At 39.5% G+C, this 19,474-nt stretch overlaps 1 protein-coding gene across 1 annotated transcript in view; it reads right to left on the reverse strand.

Moving 5' to 3' along the window:
• Window positions 1–16,251: 16,251 nt before the first annotated feature.
• IPMK (inositol polyphosphate multikinase) overlaps window positions 16,252–19,474 on the reverse strand; it is an 83,417-nt gene continuing 80,194 nt past the window's right edge. Inside the window, exon 6 of the mRNA XM_063961741.1 lies at window positions 16,252–17,601. Within this exon, the coding sequence (XP_063817811.1) occupies window positions 16,967–17,601 (635 nt within the window). The 3' untranslated portion in view covers window positions 16,252–16,966. The remainder of the gene's footprint in view (window positions 17,602–19,474) is intronic.

Here is a 19,474-nt window from a genome sequence, read left to right on the forward strand (position 1 = left end):
TTACACTGTACCACACATGAGACTTATCTACAAGCTACAAGAATCAGGGCTAGGAAGCACAATATGCACTTGGGTCAAAAACTGGTTAGATAATAGGGAGCAGCATGTTGTGGTTAATGGATCTTTTTCAACTTGGACTGAAGTGCTAAGTGGTGTGCCGCAAGGCTCAGTATTAGGACCGTTATTGTTCAATATTTTAATTAACGACCAAACAGAAGGTCTAGAGAGCATGGTGTAAATTTTTGCAGATGATACCAAATTGTGTAAGGTTATAAATGCGGAGGGGGATGCTGAGTCGCTTCAGAACGATTTAGTTAAATTAGAAGCTTGGGCAGTGAAATGGAGAATGCGCTTCAATACAGACAAGTGTAAGGTAATGCACTGTGGTAACAAGAACAAAAATAACACCTACCTACTAAATGGGGTAAAATTAGGGGATTCTCTACTGGAAAAGGACTTAGGTGTCCTCATAGATAGCAAACTGAGCAGTAGTACCCAAAGTAGGACTGCAGCAAAGAAGGCTAATAAGATATTAGCATGCATAAAACTGGGAATTGATGCTAGGGACGAGAGTATTATACTCCCGTTATATAAATCACTTGTGAGGCCACACCTTGAATACCGTGTACAATTCTGGGCACCTTACTACAAAAAGGGATATCCTGGAGCTAGAAAAGGTTCAAAGGCGGGTGACCAAACTAATTAAGGGTATGGAGACGCTGGAATACGAGGAAAGGCTTGCAAGACTAGGCATGTTTACACTGGAAAAGAGGAGATTAAGAGGGGGCATGATCAACATTTACAAATATATAAGGGGACAATATACAGATCTTGCGCAGGACCTGTTTTTTGTTAGATCAACACAGAGAACTCGTGGACACTCGCTCAGGTTAGAGGAGATTCCGCACAATACGGCGTAAAGGCTTTTTTACGGTAAGGACGACACGTGTTTGGAATTCCCTGCCTGAGGGAGTTGTAATGGCCGACTCAGTCAACACCTTTAAGAATGGGTTAGATAAATTCCTAATGGATAAGGATATCCAGGGTTACGGGACATAGTCACGCACTATGGTTATTATAAAAAAAGAGGGGTAAAACGTAACGGCAGTCATCAACTTCAGTCAAAATTTTATACAAAATAATCCTGCATAGGAGACCACAAATAGGTTGAACTCGATGGACAATTGTCTTTTTTCAACCTTAGATACTATGTTACACTGGTGGGGGTCCGGACAGTGTCCAGGCACTCAGTCCGTTGTTGCCAGGTTAGAATATATGAGGTGTATATGCTGCCCAGGGCGCCGCCACCCCTCCCCCCGCGCCCTGCAGTGCCGCTGTGTGAGAGCATGGCGCGCAGCGCGTCCGCTGTGCGGTACCTCAAAGCCGTCACTGAAGTCTTCTTTTCTTCTTCTACTCACCTGTCTTCTGACTCTGCAAAGGGGGTGACGGCAGGCTCTGGGAACAAGCATCTAGGCGTACCTAGCGTTCAGACCCTCAGGAGCTAATGGTGTCCTGTAGCCAAAGAAGCAGAGCCTTGAAACTCACAGAAGTAGGTCAGACTTCTCTCCCCTAAGTCCCACGATGCAGGGAGACTGTTGCCAGCAGTTCTCCCTGAAAATAAAAAACCTAACATAAGTCCTTTCAGAGAACCTCAGTAGAGCTCCTCAGGGTGCATCCAGTCTCACTGGGCACAGATCTAAAACTGGAGTCTGGAGGAGGCGCATAGAGGGAGGAGCCAGGTCACACCATTTGAAAGTCTTAAAGTGCCCATGTCTCCTGCGGATCCCGTCTATACCCCATGATTCTTGAAGTGTCCCCAGCATCCTCTAGGACGTATGAGAAATTGCCAATAACGTTTGAAAACTATGGTCCCAAAGAAACGAACACACTATCTAATCCAGGACACAGGACAGTATTCAGGGTTACAGATGTTCTACCCATGGATATCTTATAGCTATGCAGTTAGTATTTTAAGTCAGTAACATCTACGAAGGACAAAGCTCACGGTATATCAAGGACTCTGATTGTTTTTCATACGCATCTTCCAAGTATGCGATTGTGTGGTCTTCATGTGTAAAACAGTTAAGCGTGTGTTATGCTCACTTCCAAGAAAACCAGGAAGTTTAGGCCCTTCAAACGTAGTTTCTTCAAGGTACAGCATTAGAACCACATTCTTCTATAAACTGCTTATTACATAATGTTCTGAGGAAGGAAATACATAACACACAATTACCTTAACTAGACTGGTTGTGCTTGTATATTAGGTGTAATAAATGTCACCTTACTGTAGTTGGATGAATGCTTTATATTCTACAGCAGTCACCTATTTTCAATTATTACAACACTCTACTGTTCATGTTTTTTGTTTCTTAGCAGTATGAATGTTGACATACTGTGAATTGTATATTCCACTTGTTTCAACAGTACATTGGTGTATGTTTTCCAGATGTTTTTTTTTTTTTTAAAGGATGGTCAGACTTCTGGTGTGAAGGAAAAAGGAAAATGGGAGTAGGAATGTAGAGTGTTCACTAACATGAACAACATTTTGTATTGTCAAGTAAGTTCAGCAGATTGGTACATTTACAATGCTAATCGCGCCACTATGCAAAAACTAACAGCCACTTTTCGGTGTCCTAATGTTTGGCCAAAGCTTGACAAATAAGAGGCCCTGGCATCTCCCACTACAAGCTTTTATTAGACCACTCTCCTGCCCCTTTAGGAAATGGACATTAACCTGCAATTTTAAACCAATGGGAAAAAAAAAAGTATGAAAAATTAAATCTAGCCTTAGGGTAATTCAGTAGCCTTAGGGTAATACTGTACGGTAATTCAGTGTCAAATCACACACCAGCTCAGATTTTCTTTTAATTTGGTATATGGAAAATATATATGTAGTCTAAGAAAAATACAAAATAGTACTTAAATATGGGTGTGGTTCGTTTTATCGGCATCCGTTTGTGCGACAATGTTTTGAACGACCACGATAGTTCGAACAACACAACTCATCGACTGTCTGTATATCGGCAGTATCTTTAGTTCGACATGTATTTGATCGACCATAACAAATGATCGACAGCTACTTTATCGAATATTTTACTTAGACATGGATTAAGATCGACAGTAGTTTGCTCGACAACTGCGTTAGACCGACAGTAACTAGTTCGACATTAAATAGGCCGACTGCCATTAAATCGAACATCTTTTAGTTCGAAATGTGTTAGACCGACCACTCATTTGGTAGACAAAACTTAGATCGACACTTAAAAGGTTCGAAAGGTAATAGGTCGACATACACAAGATCGACATAACTAAGTGCGACAAAACTTAGATCGACACTTAAAAGGTTCGAAAGGTAATAGGTCGACATACACAAGATCGACATAACTAAGTGCGACAAAACTTAGATCGACACTTAAATTGCACGACATGTAATAGGTCGACATACACAAGATCGACATAACTAAGATCGACACTAATTACTTTGACAGATAACATATCTAAGATATCTACATGTAAATATAGGCCAATATAGTTTCAGTGCATGCTGGGATGTGTAGTTTCTCCACACCTGGAGTGCCACAGTTTGGACATGCCTGACATACACAATACACATCTGCAACGCTGACACCCTCCCCCCCCCCCGCCCGCTATTCCCCACGATACCCGTCCAAAGTTAGACGCCGCCTCCATCCCCCCTAGTCACCCCGCTGCCCGTCTACATTTACACGCCTAGCTAGACACCCCACTACATTACGCGCCCCATGTTTCACCGTGGCACTACAAGTAACACAACGCCCTGGCACTGCTCCCCGCTCTGGTAGCACAGTCACACCCTTTAAGAACACCCCACCCATGTCTGCCAGCACACCTGGGCACCCGGCTGCACATCTGCAACGCTGACACCCTCCCCCCCCCCCCCCGCCCGCTATTCCCCACGATACCCGTCCAAAGTTAGACGCCGCCTCCATCCCCCCTAGTCACCCCGCTGCCTGTCTACATTTACACGCCTAGCTAGACACCCCACTACATTACGCGCCCCATGTTTCACCGTGGCACTACAAGTAACACAACGCCCTGGCACTGCTCCCCGCTCTGGTAGCACAGTCACACCCTTTAAGAACACCCCACCCATGTCTGCCAGCACACCTGGGCACCCGGCTGCACATCTGCAACGCTGACACCCTCCCCCCCCCCCCCCCGCCCGCTATTCCCCACGATACCCGTCCAAAGTTAGACGCCGCCTCCATCCCCCCTAGTCACCCCGCTGCCCGTCTACATTTACACGCCTAGCTAGACACCCCACTACATTACGCGCCCCATGTTTCACCGTGGCACTACAAGTAACACAACGCCCTGGCACTGCTCCCCGCTCTGGTAGCACAGTCACACCCTTTAAGAACACCCCACCCATGTCTGCCAGCACACCTGGGCACCCGGCTGCACATCTGCAACGCTGACACCCTCCCCCCCCCCCCGCCCGCTATTCCCCACGATACCCGTCCAAAGTTAGACGCCGCCTCCATCCCCCCTAGTCACCCCGCTGCCTGTCTACATTTACACGCATTAGTGGGGTGTTCTTAAAGGGTGTGACTGTGCTATCAGAGCGGGGAGCAGTGCCAGGGCGTTGTTACTTGTAGTGCCACGGTGAAACATGGGGCGCGTAATGTAGTGGGGTGTCTAGCTAGGCGTGTAAATGTAGACAGGCAGCGGGGTGACTAGGGGGGATGGAGGCGGCGTCTAACTTTGGACGGGTATCGTGGGGAATAGCGGGCGGGGGGGGGGGGGGGGGGGAGGGTGTCAGCGTTGCAGATGTGCAGCCGGGTGCCCAGGTGTGCTGGCAGACATGGGTGGGGTGTTCCTTAAAGGGTGTGACTGTGCTACCAGAGCGGGGAGCAGTGCCAGGGCGTTGTGTTACTTGTAGTGCCACGGTGAAACATGGGGCGCGTAATGTAGTGGGGTGTCTAGCTAGGCGTGTAAATGTAGACGGGCAGCGGGGTGACTAGGGGGGATGGAGGCGGCGTCTGACTTTGGAAGGGTATCGTGGGGAATAGCGGGGGGGGGAGGGTGTTGCAGATGTGCAGCAGGTCAGGGTATTGTTTGTCGAACAATTACATGTCGATCTATGAGTGGTCGGTCTATGGTTTGTCGATCTTATGTATGTCGATGTATTTGTTTGACGAACAATTTCATGTCGATCGATAAATTGTCGGTCTATGGTATGTCGATCTTCTGTAGGTCGATGTATTTGTTTGTCGAACAATTACTTGTCAATCTAATGTTTGCCGATCTTCAGTAAGTCGATGTATTTGTTTGTCGCACAATTACATGTCGATCTATGTTTTGTCTGTCTATGGTTGGTCGATCTTCAGTAGGTCGATGCATTTGTTTGTAGAACAATTACATGTCGATGATTTGTTGGTCGACCTGACGTTGTTTCGATGTTGTGCGTGATCGATCATTTGTGTGTCGATGTTTTGTTTATCGAGCATACGTATTGTCGATGTTCAGTGTTTGTCGATGTAGTGTGTGCCGATGTTAGTGGGATGTCGATCTTGTGTTTGTAGATGTTCGAACACTGTCGATGTAGATGTTGTCTATGTTGCGTGGTCGATGTTCGCATTGTCGATCAAGCGTCTGCCGATCCATCGACCGGATACCCTTAAATATCTCATGCCGTTTCCAAATTATGGCTATGAAAAGTTTTAAAAAAATCTGTAAAAAATGTACAACCAGCATATTTTAAAATCGCCATAGCAGCTCTCCTAATTAAGCTAGAGAGGTAGGAGTTGTGTCATTTTACTATGCTTTTTATGCTCTTTCCTGTGGTATACAAAAGGCTTTGTGAGGAAAAACTTTTTCCAAATTGACATTTTTGATCATTATTATCCCCAAAAATACGTTGACAGAGAAGTTCAAAAAATGTCAGGATTAGTCTATACTAATGTTAAGTTTGTCGAAATGTAAAAGTGGGGGATAATGGGTTCATAGTTAAAAAAAAAAATGTTAAAGCAAGGTAGTTTATTCTAAAAAGCCAGTAGTAATAGGTAATTTATAGATTTAATGGTTTCATTAGTTTATTTATATAAATTAAGTTGAATAGAAATATTTGACATTGTATTAGTCAGTCAACAATGTTAGCTGAAGATAGTTTGACAATGCCTCAGTGGTTTTTAAAGTGTCATCAGAAGAAATGACACATTCTCCCAGTTGGAGTTATAGGGTCGACTTTGCAAAAGATATCTATTAGAGGTGTCCAAAGTACATCAGGCTTCCTTGAAAAGAAAAATTATGGTGAAGGTCCAGCTGCATGAATGGAGGGCATAACAAAAAAAAAAAAAAAAAAACACTCCCAACTCTCTAGCTTAATTTGGAAAGCTGCTTTGGCGATTTGAAAATATGCTGGTTGTGCGTTTTTGGCAGATTTCTTAAAACTTTACATAGCCATAATTTGTATTTAAATATCTCATGGCATTTCCAATTTTGTATTATTCTTAGACTACATATATAATTCTCCATATACCAAACTTGAGCTGGTGAGGTAAAATTTTAACAAAAAGTGTGCTGATTTGACGTGGAATGACCCTGTATCAGAATTATTAATTTCTATTACTAGCACACAGTGACTTTACAAACTTATTTTCTGTGAGCGAATATTGTATATATCTAGGGTTTTTTTTTTGCATCCAAAGTTTTGGAAATCAGATAGACCCTTTCCTTAATACTACGGTAATGCTACCACAGGTTATGTATTTTTGCCTGTCCAACATGACACAGAAGCAGATCTCTTGGAGAACAACGTTTAATAGCAATTCAGGTATGCCAACAAACAGCTATTATTCTTTAGCTAGATATCACTAACAATACAAAAGTTAAGTGTACTAGACTTTTGAAAAATAAATGTTCACAAGTTATACACTTATACTTTATCTATACGTAGTGGCAGAGATTACCAAAACAAATTAAACATCAATTATTCAATTTGTTACATCAAAATAACACTTACCACTTAACATATATTACATTCTTTGATCAAGTACAACAGATTTAGTACTGTAGTTTTATGAACAGTTTAAGACAAAAAAAAAATGTAATCCAGTTTCCAAATCTTTTATACAACTTGCAATACAGAGCCCAATATTTTTTAAAGTGTCTATGTGCACACAATTTCATTATTCTGATGCAAACCTTTTAATTGCGCTTTGATATCAGACGTTAATTATTTAGGACTGTTGAAAAGATACTTACAAAGAGGATTTGCAAAACAACATTTATGTAATATTGAGCCTCTCCCTTCAGAAAATTCCAGGCAGGCAGATTTACTGTATAGCTGGGTATGAGAACAATAAAATGAATCTACTTGGAATATAGCCTCTTATGTGAAATTTCTCCATAAAAAAGGGAAAAGAAAAAAAAAGTATGACATTCTGCATAAAAATCAAAATTGCTTTAGCTTAAACCTTTGTGTGGTTGCTAGAATATAGACTTTGTTTTATAAGCAAAACGTTTACACTGAGATGGTTTGCAAAAGATGCATGGTACTTAAAGGAAATAAACCCCCCCCCCCCCCCCCAATATTATGAATCAAATATAGACAATTATGTCTGTCAAATCCAGTTCAAACAAAAACAGCTAAACTGTGGAATGCATTGCTTCGTAACTTACCTTCCAAGGCAGATTTCCCAAATGGAAGTTACTTATTAGAAAATGCTTACGAAGATTACGAACAGATCTAAAGTAATAAAAAATATAAATATATATATATATATATATATATATATATATATATATATGGAATAAGGGTTCTGGCGACCACCGGTGTAAAAAAGAACCGTATCAGTCCATGTATGTGATAAAATAAGAGAGCTCTCCCTCTGTGACCCTCTACCTCAAAGTTAAGACTCTCCTTCATTCAATTTAATTTAAATACTTTTACCTTTATATTTATATATTTATATTGGTCTTAGTAATTTGTATATGTTTTTTAGTACACAGTCCATCCCTCCTCCCCCTTTTTTTCTTTAAATCTATTTTTTAATAATTCAGCATAGAATTGCACATACTTTGATCTATTTGTATTTTAATTGTACCTAATAAATTTGTATATTTTATTTTATCACATACATGGACTGATACGGTTCTTTTTTACACCGGTGGTCGCCAGAACCCTTATTCCATTTTTTTATAAATCACCACTACAGTAGGTTACCACTACTGCATACTTAAGGGTTGGCAGACGCCCAATAAATTTTGGGAGTGTTTCTTAGTGGGGGGTATTTACAACATCTGTGGCGCTTGCACATCCCATATATATATATATATATATATATATATATACATACATACATACACACATATATATATATATATATATACATATACATATTACACACACATACATATACAGTGGGGATTGAAAGTTTGGGCACCCCAGGCAAAAATTTATTTTAATGTGCAAAGCGAAGCCAAGGAAAGATGAAAAAATCTCAAAGGCATCAAATTACAGATTAGACATTCTTATAACATGTCAAAAAAAGTTTGATTTTATTTCCATCATTTACACTTTCAAAAGAACAGAAAACAAAAAATGGCATCTGCAAAAGTTTGGGCACCCTGCAGAGTTAATGCCTTGTACTGCCCCCTTTGGCAAGTATCACAGCTTGTAAACGCTTTTTGTAGCCAGCCAAGAGTCTTTCAATTCTTGTTTGAGGTATCTTCACCCATTCTTCCTTACAAAAGTCTTACAGTTCTTTGAGATTCCTGGGCTGTCTGTGACGCACTGCTCTTTTAAGGTCTATCCATAGATTTTCAATTATGTTGAGGTCAGGAGATTGTGAAGGCCATGGCAAAACCTTCAGTTTATGCCTCTTGATGTAATCCACCGTGGATTTTGAGGTGTGTTCAGGATAATTATCCATTTGTAGAAGCCAGCCTCTCTTTAACTTCAGCTTTTTTTACAGATGGCATCAAGTTAGCGTCCAAAATTTGCTGGAATCTTATTGAATACATTTTTCCTTCTACTCGTGAAATGTTCCCTGTGCCACTGGCTGCAATACAACCCCCCATGCTTAGCAGTTGTACAGAGGTTATTTTCATTAAATTCTGTGCCCTTCCTTCTCCAAACGTACCTTTGCTGATTCCGGCCAAAAAGTTCTATTTTAACCTCATCGGTCCACAGAACTTTATTCCAAAATGCATCAGGCTTGTCTATATGTTCATTTGCAAACGTCAAACGCTGATTTTTGTGGTGAGGACGTAGAAGAGGTTTTCTTCTGATGACTCTTCCATGAAGACCATATTTGTACAAGTATCTCTTTATAGTGGAATAGTGTACCACAACTCCAGTGTCTGCCAGATCTTCCTGGAGGGATCATGCAGTCAAACGTGGATTTTGACTTGCTTTTCTCACAATCCTGCGAGCTGTTCTGTCTGATATTTTTCTTGGTCTTCCAGATCTTGCTTTAACTTCCACTGTTCCCGATGACTGCCATTTCTTAATTACATTCTGAACAGAGGATATGGGCATCTGATAATGCTTTGCTATCTTCTTATAGCATTCTCCTGCTTTGTGAGCGTCAACTATTCTCAGTTTCAGTGTTCTACACAACTGCTTAGAGGAACCCATGGTGCTGATTGTTGGAGAAAGGTCAGATGAGTCTGGGCTTTTAAAACCTTTGAGATTGACATCACCTGGTCTTTCCAGATGATGATTGAGAACAATCCATGACACTGCCAGGTCTCAGCTGTCCAAAGGGGGCAGTACAAGGTATTAACTCTGAAGGTTGCCCAAACTTTTGCAGACGCCATTTTTTGTTTTCTGTTCTTTTGATAGTGTAAATGATGGAAATAAAATCAAACTTTTTTTGACATGTTATAAGAATGTCTAATCTGTAATTTGATGTCTTTTGGAGATTATTCCATCTTTCCTTGGCTTCTTTTTGCACATTAAAATGAATTTTTGCCTGGGGTGCCCAAACTTTCGATCCCCACTGTATATATATATATATATATATATATATATATATACTGGGTCTGATTATCTTCAGTATTGAAAAGTCCTATGAGTGCCGCCTATTCCAATTGTGTGTATATATATATATATATATATATATATATATATATATATATATATATATATATATATATATGTAAAATGTTTTAAATTTATGTTTTAAAGTAATAATCCTATGCTCACCTGAATTGCTGTTTATTCCATGATAACATTATATTCGATATTTTACCGCTATCAATAACATATTAATTGCAAATAAAAAACAAAAAAAGAAGCTAGAAGGAGCGCTTGGGAAACTGATCCTGGGACAAACACAGAATTTGACGACCGATAAGAACCACTTAGCCCATCTAGTCTGCCCATTTTTTAAAATCTTTTAGGTAATCACAGCCCTTTTTGATCATTAGTTCTTTCTAAGGATATTCATATTCCATATCCCAAGCATGTTCAAATTGCACTACCACCTCTGATGGGAGGCTACTCCAAATTATCCACTACCCTTTTTGAATAGATTACAAAAAAAGGTCTATACAGTTTACAAAAGGCAGTTACCCTTCTTCAGTAACAAGTGTTCCTCATAATGCTACTCTATTGGAGAATATCATTTTAAATTCTAGATTATAAATTAGAGCGCCCTTTCATCCCAACAGTGATCCCATAGAGAGGTATTGTTCAGAAATAGATGGTAGAAGTGAGGGGAACCTATTAGAAACTAAGTGGGAAGTTTACCTAAGCTTCCAACGAGAATAATCTTATCTGTTGCCAACAGCAACCAGCTTCTGGTTACCACTTAGTACATTCTATAAAAAAAAAATAGCTAGAATATGATTGGTTGTTATGGGCAACACCTCCCCAATACTCTTTAAAAAGGTTTTAAATATCTCCCCCTAATTAGGATATATATCTTTAGACACATTGCACTCATGTTGTTTATACTATCATCAGAAGTCAGTGGAGCTCTTGTCCACAAATGTATAATGCCTAGTCCTTATCAAAGTGGTTATTAACAGTAGTTAATTAACAGTATTAACATTTAATCACACTTCTTGAGATATAAACACACTTTGGGAGACTGTATTTGTAGCTCATAACTAAAACAACAGAGTCCCCTCATATTTTCTGCTGGTCTCCTGAGGGTGAGGCCTCTAGAAAGTACCAAAGATATGGGGTCAGCAGCAGAATCTCTCAGGAGGACCCCTTAACTAGTGGTAGAGGTTCTATGCCATATTGGATTGCAACCACTGACACCGATGTTAATTAATATGCTGGGCAGAATATCAATTGCTGAGCTTCTAATCATGGATGGATGACATCACGCCTGGCAACACATTTCCACCAATTATAGATCATTTTATTTTTTAGGACTGGTCTCGTAACCTCTACAGAGATTATAAACAATATCTGGACCCTATTCATAAAAAGGAATTTGAACTCCCTGTATCAGGTGAAGGACTACAAAACCAAAAACGGATCATTTTTGGTGAGAGGACACGGAAAACAAAAAATAGCTTTAGATTAAAGCTGTAGACCAAGGTGTTCACAAGTCTTTGTTCTTATAAAAATGATACACAGCCTGTCATTTTAGTTTATTGTTTAAAATGAAGTGCATAAACACTATAAATATCTCTTAAATCAACTTTTACTACACTAAGGTCCCTGTTTCAAAATACAATTTCTCCCCCTGAAAACAAAACATCCTGAAATCGGTCAATTAAAAATAAGTTCCATTGCTTTTCCAGCATTATTGCTTAAAAGGGATATGCTTTGCTCAAATATTCGTTTTTAAGCTTAGTCCCCATGGTTGTCAATCGCATTTACAACATTACTTATCAGGTAAGGAAGGCAAACAGGAATGCTGTGTTTACAAGACCAGAAACCACACTAGATTATCCTCAATATTTTACCTTTTCATTAAGCTCTTAGGGGTATACAGTATTTACTAGATGTCAATTTGTAGAGATTGAAAATCTCAGAAAAACGATGGGGTATTTCAGGGGCTAAAACACAAATTTACTAACATATACATTTTTATATTCATTTTTAAATGTTAGTAAATGTGTATTTTAGCCCGTGAAACTCAACATAGATGTAGATAAATTTTCAGAATTTCATAATTGATTAAAATAAACCCCCTATAGTGATGCATCCGCCCCGAACCCCCCCCCACACCTTTTTTTTTGGGGGGGGGGGATGCAATCTCAAACTGTAACTTATGTTAAAACAATGTTGTAGTCAAATTTGCCTATTAGTTTGGTATTTAATAAAGAAGGGACAGTGTATTACGAAACTGAATCATGGGCTTGAAAGATGTATTTATCTAATGGGACCTGGTTACATAAGTAACCGCTCATCCACCTAGATGCATCAGGTCATTGTTCAACCAAAAGAAAATTAAATTAACAAGAACAAAAAACAAGTGTTAAAAGAACACAAGTTAACCAACATATTTATGTTTAAAAGGTGCATGTAAAATTACATTTCAACATGTGTTTATGAAATAGATCACATTAACTATCTTAAGATATCAGTGACCAATTTTGAGAATCCAGTTAATTATTCATTTATTGCATTTTTATAGCATTGCTAGAATGCTTATTGTTCATTTACATCATATTGGTTCTTAATAAATAAGAAACATTTAAAATTCATTGAAAAAGTCACACAAGTCAGTCTTTATAAACACTGTGCTGTCCAAATATTCATATGGAGGTTGAATTTAGAATATAAATTATTGCTGCAGACTAAAGACCACACAAAACAGAAAATCATCACATCCAACAAACCAGTAATAAATGTAGGACAACATATTTCACAATAGGTTTCTCCTATTTTAAATAGCATTGTATTTTTCCTGGAATACAGTGGTTTAAATGGTCAGATTAACAGAAAGACAGCTAGCTGTTGCCTTTACAGGTCTCCAAACCGCAGGCTTATTAACAAAAAGCAGCATTATAATGTAGTGTGAACCATTGTGACGTTGAAACGAGATAAGTGAAATCCATGCAATGCTTCAGAACCCTCCAAGCAACAGTTATTTATTTTTGAGCAATGCTAGACAAAAGTAATCAAATGAATAAGCTGCTCAATGTGTATAATATCCAAATGTGTATCGTAATTTCCAGTAAAAAATAAAAATAACACTTACCCTACGGTAAAATTAGATAAAGTGTAAGGAATATGGTTAGAAACATCTGGAATGGGAAAACCTGCAGGATTTGAGGTTTCCACATACATGTTGTGTTACAAGACATTGATTCCAAGAAGCACTTCAAAATCGCAACAGCTGAAGGCTTGCAACAGCTCCCTGGATTTATCGCATTTATTTCCTATATCACACACACAAAAAAAAAAAAAGAATGTTTCTTTTGTGGGTAGATGTGTTTACCATGTACAGATGGAGATTTTGTAAGGGCCAGTAACAAGCATTGCAAAACACAGTATTTAACTATACGGTCATCCTATTTAGTCTAAGTACTGTAGTTAGTTTACCCATTTCCAGGAAGTGAATACATATCTGTTACAAGGTCATGCTAGAAGCTCTGTCAGGCAAAATCTGCTTTTACAGCTACCGGCAGAAATAAAAACAGCAACAATCATACAAATGCACAGCACATGAAGACATTGAAAATTACATAGTATATCTGTTCAATTTCAGAAACTCAAATTAGGAGTTAGGTTTGGATTTTGTTTTCTAATTCTACGCTGCTAAAGTGCATAATAATGCAGAGAGAGCAAAAAAAAAAGAAAAATGAAAAGACATGTAATCCAGTTTACACATAGCAAATGGAAGGAAAGAAACCTATAGACAGGACTATGCATCGCAAAACTCAACATTTCCTGGGGAAGCACAAAATGTAATCTTGGGGTTCTATTCCTCAGAGGTAGAAATCTTCCAGTTTCATCAAGCAGCATTTGATAGGTCTGGCAATAAGAATTGTTCAGTGAAATTAAGGCTCTAGTCAAATATTCTGTGGCCACAATACAGTTCTTTTGGCTTCATTAAGCAAATTGAGAGAATGTAAAATAAGCGTTACACTTAGGATATGGGGCACTATGACAGCCTCATGGACATCACACTGATCAGGGTGAAAGAGCTATGTATCGCCTTTTTTGCAGCTTTCAAACGTTTGAGATGAACATGGGACTAATTGGGGGAAAAGGCCATTAATAGCAATTAACACCACATGAAGTCAAAAGTGATTCATTCATTTGAAATATTTCTTTCTACCTATGTGCAACATGAAATCCAGGTTCAAATGCCATAATCCAGTTACATCACTCCATAAATTAAATTACCCAGAATACACCTGGCTTAAAGAAGCCTTTGCTTTCATGTTTAATGGCACTGTCTACACAATAGATATACTGTAGCCAGTGACAAAAGTTAACATTCTTGAAAATGCAGGTTTTTCGTTAAATAGGAACCAAAGATATACGGTGACTTGCTAAAGTATTAACCCCCTTGGCGTCTTACCTATTTTGTTACATTACAACCTGTAATTTATTTTATTTATTTTTTTAGTATCTGAATTTTTTGTGACGGATATGCACAAAATTGTCTAAATTGGTGAAGTGAAATGAGAAAAATTTATATAAAACTTTTTTATAAATAAATTTTTTTTATAAATAAAATTTTTTACATTGGCATGGGCAAATGTATTCACCCCCTTTGCTATGAAGCCCCTCAAAAGTTCTGGTGCAACCAATTACCTTCAGAAGTCACATAATTCGTGAAATGAAGGCCACCTGTGTACAATCTAAGTGTCACATGACCTGTCAGCATAAACACACCTTTTATGAAAGGCCCCAGAGGCTGCAACACCGCTAAGCAAGAGGCATCACACCATGAAGAACAAGGAGCTCTCCAAACAAGTCAGGTACAAAGTTGTTGAGAAGTACAAGTCAGGGTTGGGTTATAAAAATATATCCACATCTTTGATGATCCCCCGAAGCACCATCAAATCCATCATCTTCAAATGGAAAGAACATGGTACCACAACAAACCTGCCAAGAGAGGGTCAGCCACCAAAACTCACAGACCGGGCAAGGAATGCATTAATCAGAGAGGCAGCACGGAGACCAAAGGTAACACTGAAGGAGCTGCAGAGTTCCACAGCAGAGACTGGTGTATCTGGGCATGTGACCACAATAAGCCATACACTCCATAGAGCTGGGCTTTATGAAAGAGTGGCCAGAAAAAAGCCATTAATTAATGTTAAAAATAAGGCGGCACGTTTTGAGTTTGCCAAAAGGCATGTGGACAACTCCCCAAATGTATGGAGGAAGGTGCTCTGGTCAGATGAGACTAAAATTGAACTTTTTTGGCCACCAAGGAAAACGCTGTGTCTGGCGCAAACCCAACACATCCCATCACCCCAAGAACACCATCCCCACAGTGAAACATGGTGGTGGCAGCATCATGCTGTGGGGATGTTCTTCAGCAGCAGAAAGGACTGGGAAACTGTTTCGAGTTGAGGGAAAGATTGATAGTGCTAAATACAGGGATATTCTTGAGCAAAACCTGTTTCAGTCTGCCTGTGATTTTAAACTGGAACGGAGGTTAACCTTCCAGCAGGACAATGACCCGAAGCATACTGCTAAAGAAACACTCGAGTGGTTTAAGGGGAAACATTTAGGTGTGTTGGAATGGCCTACTCAAAGCCCAGATCTCAATTCAATTGAGAATCTGCGGTCAGACTTGAAGATTGCTGTTCACAAGCGGAAACCATCCAACATGAAGGAGCTGGAGCAGTTTTGCCTTGTGGAATGGGCAAAAATCCCAGTGGCAAGATGTGTCAAGCTCATAGAGACTTATCCAAAGTGACTTACAGCTGTAATTGCTGCAAAAGGTGGCTCTACAAAGTACTGACTTTAAGGGGGTGAATAGTTATGCACGCTGAAGTTTTCTGTTATTTTGTCCTATTTGTTGTTTGCTTCACAATAAAAAAAAAACAACAACATCTTCAAAGTTGTAGGCCATGTTCTGTGAATTAAATGATGCAAACCTTAAAACAATCCATTTTAATTCCAGGTTGTGAGGCAACAAAACATGAAAAATGCACAGGGGGGGGTGACTACTTTAGCAAGCACTGTAATCGAGGCATGAGGCACCTGCATTGTCAACTTGGTATAGTAACTTGATAAACTGTATTATCACACTGGTTCTGCTAGCAATAGCTGATGCTGCGTGTAAGAGACAATTACACTTTGAAAATGAGTACATATTCACATATATCCTCTACTAAGAGCTTTTCCATATTTATTCCTGGAAGGTTTAATGAACACAATGAGGCAGATTCAAATCAAGCACTAAATCCCATGGGAGTAGTGTGTAATGCAAGGATGCACACATTTCCAGATATTAAACATTTCATAATTTCTCTTCACAGCTCAAAATAAGCAATGCTTTAGTACCATAACATGAGGCTCCTTCCAGATCTCGCACTTAATTTGCCCCAAGTGTCTACTTATAAACTATGTTGAGATCCATTATTATGTAACAGCAAAGGTTCATTTCAGCTTGTTACACTCCGTACCACTTTCGGGTTAGAAAATTAATTTTGGTCTGAGACTACGAGAACAGTGTGACTTTTGTGAGAAGGCACAGTTTCATCTTCATGGAAAATAGCAATGGGCAATTTTAGGTAAATTAGTGTCTTGTAAGAATGGTCCCAAATTCAGATCTAATGGATGTCAAAAAGGCAACATTATATTCCCATGTTTTCAGGTCTATTCTACTACTGATGCAACAGCATTCCTATTTGCTAACCCTCAACTAATGGACATGTTCCCTAATGCCTTATGTATCGCCTGAAATTTCCTGAGTAATATTAGAAAGAGGAAAATCAATTTCACCACAATAGAAAGGAGAAGAGATAAAAAAAATTACCACAATTACGAGTGCAAATATTCTTGATTATCTGGTCATTGGCTCCCATTCACAATTACATTTAAAAGTTACTCAATTAAAATGCTCTGCAAGACCTCAATTAAGTTCTTCAATCCATAAATATAGCCAAAGTCTTTTTCATTACTTGGAAACACATGGGCAAAATCAATCATTCTCACATCGACCTGCGTGCTCTCCTTCAGCTCTGCTGAAACATGGCAAAGTACATTTTCCAGTTTAGATAGAAGATTTCCATTGAGATGTTCTGGTGGAATACGGTTGTGACTCTTCCAGGCTTTGTCTTGGTCCAAAATCTCTCCTTCCATAAATGCTTGGCTGTGTGGTCTCTTGGGACACGTCTTCTTGTGCACAGCATAAATTCTAGACAGATTTTTCTCCACTGATTCCTCATTCCTCCCATTCTCCATAGATCTCAACATACTAATGTTATTATTACACTCCAGTACCTCCTCATCTGTAAAAAGCTCTTGAGGAATAACTCTCTTCTCAAAGACGTTTCCATCAATGGATCTCCTTGTTATTTGTGGGCAAGAACCGTCATAAACAAAGAGTAGCGAGCTTGCATAAAAATTAAGGGTGTCCTGGTTCTCAAACCACTGCAGAATGCTCTGCACTTTCTGGAGGCAGGCAGAGACGGCATCTCTTCTCAGATGATAACCGTTATTGAAGAATTTTGACATACCTGCAAAACAAAACAGGCTCTTTGAGAGAGAGAGAGAGAGAGAGAGAGAGAGAGAGAGAGAGAGAGAGAGAGAGAGAGAGAGAGAGAGAGAGAGAGAGAGAGAGAGAGAGAGAGTGTGTGTGTGTGTGTGTGTGTGTGTGTGTGTGTGTGTGTTATGGGCATTTTATCTGACCCATCATGTAATACAAGAGTTTTGCTTCAAAGCTAACAAACAGGACATATTAAGTGTAATATAAAGTTTCCAGTAGAGGCACTACAGTTAAAATACAGACTCTATAGGGGGGTGGAAACAACTGGGAGAGAGGTTTAGAGAGGTAAAAACCTTGCTTACCTCACACCCAATTTTGGATTACCACAGTATCCAATTTTTTAAAAATGGACCTGGCTCTCGATGCAGGATGTAGAAAACACCTCTACAGAAGGTGAGTAATTACAGTCTAATTAAGATAATTGAAAACTTCTAATTGTTTAATTATTCCTCAGGGGTGCTAGAGCAAGTCTCAGTAATTTTTCCTAAAAGTAATGATTTTAAATCAGACTTGCTCTGGTGGTGCATGAAACAAAGTCCCATTTTCTCCCATTTAATTGAATTCCCCTCCGACAACTGAATACCCCTACATAATGGAGGCAAACCATAATGTTCACGGCTGATAAAATCTATGAATCCATTAACAATGACCAGCAAAACATAACCGTTAACCAAATACACATTGTCCAACTGCTGACTACTTTAAGATTTATTATTATTGCTCTGCAGTGCCTCATTTTACCAGCTGGTACCTATTCTTCTGTTTGTAGAAAACTGGATAGTGCCCATATTATATGGTGTGCCAAAAATGAGAGAACTCATTTCTTAAAGTCAGACAAATGGCACAGGTATTATACACTGATTTTACATATTTAGAGGGTATCCAAGCAATAAGTTGCAAGGCATCACCGCACACAACAGTTATTTACGGTGGTGCCAACACTGCGAGCTTTCCCTTGCACCTCTATGGAGTGCGAGGGAAAAGTTGCAATGCCAGAGGAGCACACAACAGAGTAATTCAATTGTTTTGGTCACCCAGTAAATTTATGGCTTCTTGCTACCAAAAACACTGGGTTCCTGACACCCAAAATGCCAGCGCTGGAATCCCGAATGCAAGTATCCAGGGGTGAATTAGGCTGCGGGAAGGGAGGGTTAGGTTTAGGCTGCAGGGATGGAGGGTAAGGGGGAAGTGAAAAGAGAAGGCTTAGCTGCCTCCTGAACCTCTGTCGGCATTTCAAATAGTATTATGACCGCCAGGATCTCGTGCCCAACCCGTTAAACCCATTTAAAGTCCTGATTAGAGAACCCCAATGGCAGTTTACGCACCCACCTTTCTGATCACCACAAGGGGCTATGAGCTGAAGTGTGGCTACCCACAGCATTTGCTCCCAATCAGAGCAATAATTAAATTGCTCCATCAGGCATCCACTAATTAGGAATACTCCCAAAACAATTCAATTCCCCCACAGAGTAATTTTAAAAGTAACCAGAGCTGTTTAGGGAATTTAGGGACCCAGACTAGGATTGGTATGGATCACAGGGTCGACCTTAATTAGGTTGACAGTGATTAGGTCAACCTCTATTGGTCAACTGGGACAAATGGTCGACCAGTTATTTCCTTTTTTTTCTGTGTTGTTTTCTCTTTCACAGCACATGGTACCCCAGTGTACTGCGTTTGCTCGACATGCTTCGGGCAATGTGCCTCGCTCTGCTACAGCTGCCCTCAACACAGGTTACTATTCCCAATTGTAGTCCCCATGGATGGTAAAGTATGAAAAAACATGTTTTTTTTAATGGGAAAACCCCAAAAAAAAAGATGTCTGCCATTTGCTAAAAGCCGACCTA

This window comes from Pseudophryne corroboree, chromosome 3 (assembly GCF_028390025.1).
Source record: "Pseudophryne corroboree isolate aPseCor3 chromosome 3, aPseCor3.hap2, whole genome shotgun sequence".
Taxonomy (NCBI): domain Eukaryota; kingdom Metazoa; phylum Chordata; class Amphibia; order Anura; family Myobatrachidae; genus Pseudophryne; species Pseudophryne corroboree.